This window comes from Zea mays, chromosome 3 (assembly GCF_902167145.1).
Source record: "Zea mays cultivar B73 chromosome 3, Zm-B73-REFERENCE-NAM-5.0, whole genome shotgun sequence".
Classification (NCBI taxonomy): domain Eukaryota; kingdom Viridiplantae; phylum Streptophyta; class Magnoliopsida; order Poales; family Poaceae; genus Zea; species Zea mays.
This window is the reverse complement of record NC_050098.1, coordinates 173436704-173445852: the sequence shown is the minus strand read 5'-3', so window position 1 is coordinate 173445852 and position 9149 is coordinate 173436704. Positions and strand designations below refer to the sequence as shown.

General features: G+C 51.8%; 1 protein-coding gene across 1 annotated transcript; it reads right to left on the bottom strand.

The window, feature by feature from the left end:
• Window positions 1–1390: 1390 nt before the first annotated feature.
• lox1 (linoleate 9S-lipoxygenase1) lies at window positions 1391–5043 on the bottom strand. The gene is made up of 7 exons (NM_001111533.2): window positions 4795–5043; window positions 4183–4475; window positions 3843–4080; window positions 3394–3732; window positions 3204–3289; window positions 2440–3122; window positions 1391–2357 (listed from the first exon to the last, which is right to left on the bottom strand). The coding sequence occupies exons 1-7, from the start codon at window positions 5003–5005 to the stop codon at window positions 1586–1588; spliced, it is 2622 nt and encodes an 873-aa protein (NP_001105003.1). The 5' UTR covers window positions 5006–5043; the 3' UTR covers window positions 1391–1585.
• Window positions 5044–9149: the final 4106 nt, after the last annotated feature.

The window sequence follows — 9149 nt, the reverse complement described above, 5'->3', positions numbered from 1 at the left end:
GAGTTCGTCGTCTTCCGGGGCTGAGCCCGAGTCCGAGCCCTGGGGTCGGGCGAAGCGGAGTTTCACATGGCGCCTAGGGGCGGACTTGGCTGCTGTCAGCCTCACTCTGTCGAGTGGCACAGCAGTCGGAGCGGCGCAGGCGGCGCTGTCGTCTTGTCAGACCGGTCAGTGGAGCGGCGAAGTGACTACGGTCACTTCGGCTCTGTCGACTGGAGGGCGTGCGTCAGGATAAAGGTGTCAGGCCACCTTTGCATTAAATGCCCCTGCGATTTGGTCTGTTGGCGTGGCGATTTGGCCAAGGTTGCTTCTTGGTGAAGGCTGGGCCTCGGGCGAGCCGAAAGTATGTCCGTTGCTGGAGGGGGCCTCGGGCGAGACGTAGATCCTCCGGGGTCGGCTACCCTTGCCCGAGGCTGGGCTCGGGCGAGGCGTGATCGAGTCCCTCGAATGGACCGATCCTTGACTTAGTCGCACTCATCAGGCCTTTGCAGCTTTGTGCTGATGGGGGTTACCAGCTGAGAATTAGGAGTCTTGAGGGTACCCCTAATTATGGTCCCCGACAATAACGCTATATAATTGCTCATGTTATCTCTTACATTTCATATGCTTCTCCTTTTATTAACATATACTGCGATGATGAAAGTATGTCCTTCATGACCTTCGTCTGAAGATCATTATATCCTAAGGGAAACAATGTTTCGAAGGACGAAAGGTATTAACATTTAATATTTTTGTGTTGCCTTGTTCTTAACTTATAGCACTTGAAAACAAGTCACCAACAATATTTATACTTAATAATTAATCACTACGGGTTTTCCGTGGGGATCGAGGACGAGAAACAAATTCCCTCTTAAACATTTCGGGTCGGAGCGAGGAATGGATTTCGGAGATCCGGATGGGGACGTAGATGGGGAGCACTCTCTCGGCCCCGCCCCATTGCCATCTCTAGCCATGAATAGTCATTTCTTCGCAAGAAAGATAAAAATGCTGATCTTGGTAGAGAGGAACACGGACCCTAGTAACTTGTTCAAGCTAAGATTGATAGGAGGAAGTTCGCATATTTACCTGGTGGGCCTTTACAGCCCATATGATTAGGCCCGCGAATTTATCTGTTGCTTCACACATCGTACTGTTAACTATCGAGAGACTACCCGCATAACGTAGAGACTTCATAGTTATCATCGTCAAGACGCAACTTTGGTGACGTTGATAGCGGTGAGGATGGCACGGTAAGGATGGCGATTTCTAATTGATGATGAGTGATGATTCACGATTGAGGTCAAGCAATCCGGTGTGTTGGTTATAATGATGACAAACTGTTGAGGTTGTTTAATTTATTGTCTGCATTTAGCGATATTTAAAGTGATGTATTATATAGTGTCAGAGATAGATGGAACACAAAGTAACTTCATTATTGAGGAACTGAATAGAGCCTTATTACAACAGTCCTCACGTAGCGACTTCTGTAAGGAGTACTTGGCTATTTGCACAATACCGCGCAAGTGAGAACCACACTTCACGGAACGGAACGGGGAAACGCAAACAACTAGTGCGACGACCGTACGTCCTCAGCTCAGACAGACAGAACTCAAATGGAGATGCTGTTTGGAATGCCCTTGGCGGTGATGCCGGCGGCGTCGCCCTTCGTGTCGGAGGTGTTGGGGTAGAGCAGCGTGTAGGGGAACTCGGCCGGGCCGTTGCGGTTCTTGAGGCGAGGGTCCGCGTTCATGGTGACGACGCGTTTCTCGATCTCGGTCAGCCGCGCGCCGAACCGCTTGAACGCCTCCTGCGCCTTGGCGTCCGACGTCCACTCCTTGGTGTCGCGCTGGCCGAGGTACACCTCGTCGGAGGAGTGGCTGGACAGGATCTCCAGCAGCGAGATGCCGACGAGGGCCTGGAACTGGCTGGTGATGGTGCGCACGAACACCTTCTCCGGCTTGCGCTCCAGCTCCGCGTACTCGTCGCTGCCCGGCGCCGGCATCGGCTTCCGGCTGACGGACGGGCGGTTCGGGAGGTACCCGGCGTACGGGTACTGCCCGAAGTTGACGGCCGCGTGGAGCGCCGACGCGATCCAGATGATGGTGGTGCAGGCCTTGACCAGCTCGGCCACCGTCTGCATCTTGGGCCACCAGGGCGCGTCCTTGAGGTCGGCGTGCCCGACCTCGCGCGCCTCCTTCCACCACGCCTGCAGCTCCACGTCCGCCCGCAGCACGCCGTCGTTGGGGTAGTAGACGGCGAGGTACTCCGTCACCCACTGCTCGATGGCGTGCCAGATGGCCAGCCCGTCCGACGCGTACGGGTAGTCCTCCACCAGCAGCCGTACCTTGTACGGGCTCGACGGGTCTGCGACCGCCATGCCTCTGCAGATATCGCACATTATTAGTGATTGCAATCCAATGTAAATATTGGGTATTGGCGTCAGCGTCACTGCGCAATGCTAACCTCTTGATTAGGTCGTCAGGGAGAGCCTGCTCTGTGAAGTTCCAGTCCTTGTAGATGACGGAGGACATCTCGAACGCGTACTGGCGCGGGAAGACGGTGGTCTCGAAGATGCCGCCGGCGTTGACGAGCATCTGGCGCGCGTTGGAGTTGATGTTCATGGTGTCACGGTAGTGCGGCAGGAGGAGCTTGTGCACGGGGTGCGTCACGCTGAGCTGCCGGTTGGTGGCGATCACGAACGGCTCCATCACGGCGTGGGTGTTGAGCCAGTGGCTGATGAGCTGGTGCCAGCAGTAGTCGTTCACGTTGGCGTAGGCCTTGGCCAGGTGCCACACCCACGCCTCCGCGCCGGTGGTCGACTTGGGCGTGTACACGGTGCTCTTGGCGGTGGTCAGGCCGTCCCGGAGCTCGGGCAGGCTCAGCTCGATGGCCACCGGCACCAGCGTGCCGTCGCCGCGCAGGAACAGCACGGTCCTGGTGGCGTAGATGAAGTTGCCCTCCAGGCTGTTCACCCTGACCAGGAACGGCATGAAGTTGTCGTGGTGGTCCAGGATGTAGAGCCGGTTGCCGTGCAGCGCCTGCTGCACCGTCAGGCCCTCGAGCTTGTTCTCGAGGTCCGCCTCCCTGATGGTGCTGGTGTGGTCGCCGTACTTGCTCGGGTCAAGACTGCTCCTCGGAGGGAACTCCTGAAAACACGGGCAGAATTAAACTCGAGGAACTTCAGTGCACAGCTGAGCTGAGGTTGAGAACTGATCGTGTTCCCTCACCGTGAGACGCTTGACGAGCATGGGGTTCACGCCGGCGAGAATCTCCCGTCCAAACTCCTCATCTGTCATCCAACCTGTCTTGTCCTCTGCATAGCCACAACAGAACAGTCGAGACGGCATCGGTAACCAGACTCCGAGGAGTTAAAGACAAATTCCGGATTTGCACGAAGAGACGAGACGATCGACCGACCTTTGATGATCTGCGGCATGGGGAGCTTGAGGAGGTAGTCGCCGCCGACCGGGAGGACATCCTTGACGAGCTCGAGTGGGAACTGCTTCCGCAGGTCCTCGAGGGCTGGTATTTTGGGCAGCTGGATCCCGCCCTCGTACAGCTTCATGATGTCCTTGAAGGAGTCGAACTCGCCGGGCGACAGGTCGACGTAGGTGCGGATTGCCGGGATGACGGCGTTCACCAGCGCCTTGATGGCGTAGCCGTAGAAGTCCGACTTCTTGATGTGGCCGAAGCGCTCGTCGCGCGGCACGTAGACGTCGCCGTCGACCAGCGTGAGCCTGCTCTCGCTGTTGGGGTCTGTATGTCGGTCGTACCAACGTTGGTTGGTTAGGACAGGGGGGAAACGAAAGCAGAGAGGGAGGGGGTGGCACGGGGACGCATGGATCGGCCGGGGACGACGCACGTACCGCTCTTGGTGGGCTTCCGCCCGGTGCGGCAGCGGCGCGGGTAGGGGAGCTCCTTGGTGCCGCCGAGGACGGGGCGCGGGTTCCCGCTGTCAGGCAGGCCCAGGTCGTTGTAGACGTCGTAGCGGTAGACGCGGTCGTGCTCCTGGTACGGGCCCTGCTGGTCGTCGCCCCTCAGGTTCCGGAGCTCGTCGTCGCGGTAGGGCTTCAGCGCCGCCGGCATCTGGCTGGGGAGGTACGTCTGTGTACGTAGAGAAGGAGATTGCGCGTGTTCATGCCAGCTGATGACCCTGCTCCTAGGTTGGTTTGCCAATGGACAACGGACGGGCTACTAACGACTCACGTCGTTGGAGAAGAAGACGCGGTTGTAGCGGTACTTGGACTGCGGGTAGATCCATGAGTTGGCGACGAAGACGATGGTGCCGTGGCCGGGGACGTCGTTGAGGGTGATGGTCTTGAGGAAGAACTCGGAGGCGTGGTTGTTCTTGACGATGATGGCGCCCGGGATGCCCTGCTTCTCCACCTCCCAGTCGAAGGTGACGCGGAACTGGTTCTCGCTGGACAGAAGCGGCGGCGGGTTCAGCAGCCACTGCTCCAGGCTCGCCTCCGCGCCCAACTTCCCGCGGTTGCCGTTGTCTGCACGGTGCACGCGCGCGCCGGTCAGCGTCGCCGTCAGACGACCAACGTGTGAAATGCACTACTGCTATGCTAAAAAAACACGGTCCGTTCTTTGTCTGGATCCGGTTTACTGTGCTAGTAGATTTAAAGTGGATTCATCTGCCGTCGTTTTCCTCATTGTTCGTCTCAAGCATCCATCCGTAGATAATTTAATTTTGTCGCTTTCTGTTTTTTTTTCTTTTCTTGAAAACGACATTTTTTCCCTCTTCATTACTGATGCATGTAAGAGAGCTGAGAAGGCAAGGAGGAGGCAGGAAGGGAGGGGTGCTCTGCTCACTAGGGTCGACGACGGTGGAGCTGATAAGCTGGCAGGTGACGCCGCGGCCGAGGAACTCGCCGATGCCGTCGAGGAGGGAGCCGGCGATGCTGGTGACGTCCAAGCCGAGCACGGTCTTGCGCACGAGCACCACGTTGCCCTTGAGGTGCGCATTCTTGTTGCTGCCCGTCAGGTCGCCGATGATGGGGATCTTTCCGATGTTCCCGAACATCTTCGGTTCCACTACTAGGTCTTTGGAGTGGCCTTGTGGGGTATTTGCTGTGTGAGTGTGAGTCGGTGATGGCTGATCGAGCGAGCAGGCCAGCTATTTATAGAGCGGGAGACACAGCTGGTGGCCCATGAAGATATGTTTATATATATCTCACGTCGAGCATCTTTCTTAGAACCAAAACCACGTGTATCACGTCACCATGTTTCAACTACTATACTCCCTTGATAAGCATATGTTCACCAGACAAAATTTGAGTTATTGTAAAGTCTGACCAACAGTTAGCAAAATTATCCAAGCTTTGGACTTATAACTTGTATCAAGACAACTGTGTTTGGGATGCTCTCTCAATGCTGATGCTGCTGCTATTTTTGCAAATCCAAGTCAGCAGGAGCTCACACGTCTGAGGAGGTTCCTTCATATCTTTGGGTGTTGCTCGGGGCTGAGGGTCAACCTGAACAAAATTGAGATCTTTCCAATTCGCTGCTCAGAGAATACGGTAGCTAAAATCCAGCAAAGCTTCCCTGTTAAGATTGCAAAGTTTCTATACCTAGGCCTTCTGTTGCACATCGATGTCCAACCCCTAATCGACAGAATTGGAAGTCGCCTTCAAGGATGGAAGGGGAAGCTCCTATCATCGGCAGGCCGCGAAACTTTGATAAAGACAGTTCTTTCGGCGCAACCTATTTATCACCTCACTATTTTCCCTATTCAAAAATGGTTTATCAAAAAAATTGATCGATATCAAAGAAGTTTCTTATGTAAAGGTATGTAACCAGAAAACGTTTATGGTGGCCATTATTGCTTGGTCAATTGGCCAACAGTCTGTTCACCAAAAGACTTAGGGGGACTGGGCATCCTAGACCTAGAGCGATTCGCTAGGGCTCTGAGACTAAGATGGTATTGGTTTAAATGGAAGCAAACCGAGAGACCCTGGGAAAACTTGGAGATCCCTTGCAACAAAAGTGATAGAGATTTATTCCACGCTTCCACGATTGTTACTACTGGTATTGGCAACAAAACCCTCTTTTCACTACAGGAATCCAGTTAATTCCCGTCGGCTAAAAACCGACGGGAATAACCTATAAACCGACGGGAATAACTAATTCCCGTCGGTAACTGGCTAACTTCCGTCGGCATCAAACCGATGGCCATCAGGTGTCGAGGATAAACTTATTCCCGTCGTTAGCTGACGGGAATAAGTAATTCCCGTCGGCCAAGGACTAGCCGACGGGATAAGCCTTAACTCCCGTCGACCTAGTCCAACCGACGGGAATTGGCCTTAACTTTTGCTGGCCACGTGGGCTGACGGGGATAAGCCTTAATTCTCGTCGGCCTGGTCCAACCGATGGGAATTAACTAGGCCAACGGGGATTAATTTTTAATCCTCGTCGATTTTACCATAGCCGACGGGAATTAACTGCGCCAACGGGGATTAACCTATAATGCTGCAAAAGCACCAAATCAGGTCACTATTTCTCCACAATTGCACACAAAACATATATATCAGCACACAGAACATACACATTACAAACACATGCATTGATAAAATTCACACGTCACAAACTTAAGATCAAGTGTTTACACAAACATTTCAAATACGAGTTAAGATCAAGTGTTTACACAAACATAACGTCAACGAGTTAAGAAACATAGTGTGCACGAGTTCAAGTGTTTAGAGATAACCACCACTTGGGTGGTTAGAGCTTTGACCGTTTCCGCCACCAGGAGGAGGGAACGCGAAGAGGGAGTCAACAAATCCAGTCCCTGCGGGATCAGACCCACTACCACCGCTTCAGGCGTAACCTATGCAAGTTAGCAAATATCAACATTTTTAATACAAATATCAAAAAGTATACAAGTGTATAAATTAATCGAGAGTTATCAAACGTACCCTATCTCCACGTGGCGATGGAATATTTGTTGTCATGCCCTGTTGCTGCATTAACTGTTAAACATATGTTTTACTATTGAAGATGTTGTATTGAAATATAATAATTTAGATTTCGAATTATGTATACTCACTTGATACATCGCTTGGGTATGTGCATTGCAAGCCTCCATAAATTCGCGTTGTTGTCATATCTCTTCACGCATCCTCATAATCTCCAACTCCTACTCGTTCGGTCGACGAGAGCATGAGCTACGGGAAGACGAACCCTTCCTCTGAGATCTCACCGACGACGAGTCAATGAATCTGTCGAAGAGTAAGTATCTATAAGTGATTCAAAAATTGTGATTACTGCATAATCAATTTAGTGTCAACCATATAATTTCATAAGTTAGAGCTATTATAATAATTCAATAGCATACCCTCCTGGAGAGCTGCTTTGCTCGTTCAACATCTTCACCGTGGAGCTACCAGACCTTATAGCCTGGCACGAAACCATGTGAGCACAGGTGTAGTGTGACCTGCCTCTTGGTGTGGCTCGTCATATTTCTACATTTATTGCATGGACACCTAATATTATCTATTTGTGACAAAGCAGTTGCATGGTCCAGAAACATTTGCGTCTTGGTAAACCATTCACTTGTGTGGCACCAACCCTTCTTGAAACCATTATACATCCAATCACGTCTATCACCCATTATTGCGGTTGTGTGTACGAGTAAAGAGTGTGTGTGAGACAATCACGTTTCTACATGTCACACATACATCTATAGGTAAGTAGTAAAGCTATATATATACATAAATAACTATATATATACATAAATAATATTAAATTTATCAATATCGAAACCTTCATACAACCTAATATTATAAGTTAAATCTAATCAATAAATAACATCAAATTCAACAATTCAATAGCATAAGTTAAATCTATTATAATAATAGAATTAATACTTACCTAACATCAAGCCACACATGTGATATTAAACTAACTCTAATCACACTCTAATCACATGTGATATTAAACTAACTCTAATCACATGAAAGTTAACTCACGTCGGCCATAAAAACCGACAAAAATAAACATGTATACACATATTTAACAATCACACTCGCATTTACATTCAATAATTCACAAATATATATACCTCAACGGTCCGGGGCGGCGGCGACGCTTTGGCGCGGCGGCGGCGCTCGGGGAGGCGGTTGGGGGCGGCGGCGGCTCTCCGGGAGGGGTTCGGTGGCGGCGGCGTTGGGGGCAGGCCAGGCGGCGCTACAGGGCGACGGCTTTGGGGGCGGGCAAGGCGGCGCTCCGGGACACGGCGTTGGGGGCGAGCCGGGCGACGGTCCGGGGCGACGGCTTTGGGGGCGGGCGGCGCTCCGGGGCGGCGGCGTTAGGGGCGGGCGGCGCTCCGGGGCAGTGGCATTGGGGGCGACACCCATCGCGGGGGGGGGCGCTGGGGGCCGGCAGGGTAGCTAGGGGCGGCGGTTGGCGGCGGTGGGGGTGTCGGTTTGGAAAGACAGCGGAGAGAGAGGAGAATGAGCCACGCGGGATGTCCGCCGGCCTCCATAAAGCAATAATCCCCGTCGGCCAGTGTATAGGCCGACGGGAGTTAACTAATGCCCGTCGGCTTACGTCAGGGCCGACGGGAGTTAACCTAAGGCTCGTCGGCTACTGTGTACAGTAGCCGACGGGAGTTAACTAATTCCTGTCGGCCAGAGCAAAGGCCGACGGGAATTAACTTGGACGACGGGAATCTTCAGTATTCCTGTAGTGTTTGGCATTTAAATTGGTTAAATGGACAAGCACCAAAAAACCTAGCTCCTCTTGTCTTTAGTAAATCTAGACGAAAGAACATGAACATTCAGAAAGCTCTCCTGGGTTTCCCACCTTCATTCATGGGATCACAACGCAACAGCTTGTAAGAGAATTTGTTGCCTTATGAGAGGAAATTCAAGCAATCAATAGAAATGAATCCGTCGAGGATGAAATTATGTGGAAATAAACGTCCAATGGTGATTATTCCATTTCTAGTGCATATCGAATCCAATTTGCTGGAAGATCTAAAAGGTTTAATATTACACCGATATGGAAAGCTAAATCAGAGCCAAAGTTTAAGATCTTTGCTTGGATCCTCCTTCGAAAGAAAATCTTAATCGCTAACAACTTGGCTAAAAGGAATTGGCCACATGACCCAATCTGCAAGCTTTGTGACATTGCGCTAGAAACATCGACTCATCTCTGCAAATATTGTG

Bases quoted from the DNA above. Each gene is read 5' to 3' on its own strand.
- lox1 (NM_001111533.2), bottom strand. From the start codon at position 5,005: ATGTTCGGGAACATCGGAAAGATCCCCATCATCGGCGACCTGACGGGC. The intron at 4,081-4,182 runs GTGAGTCGTTAG...CTACGTACACAG, and splicing joins GCGTCTTCTTCTCCAACGAC to ACGTACCTCCCCAGCCAGAT. The intron at 3,733-3,842 runs GTACGTGCGTCG...ACCGACATACAG, and splicing joins GCGGAAGCCCACCAAGAGCG to ACCCCAACAGCGAGAGCAGG.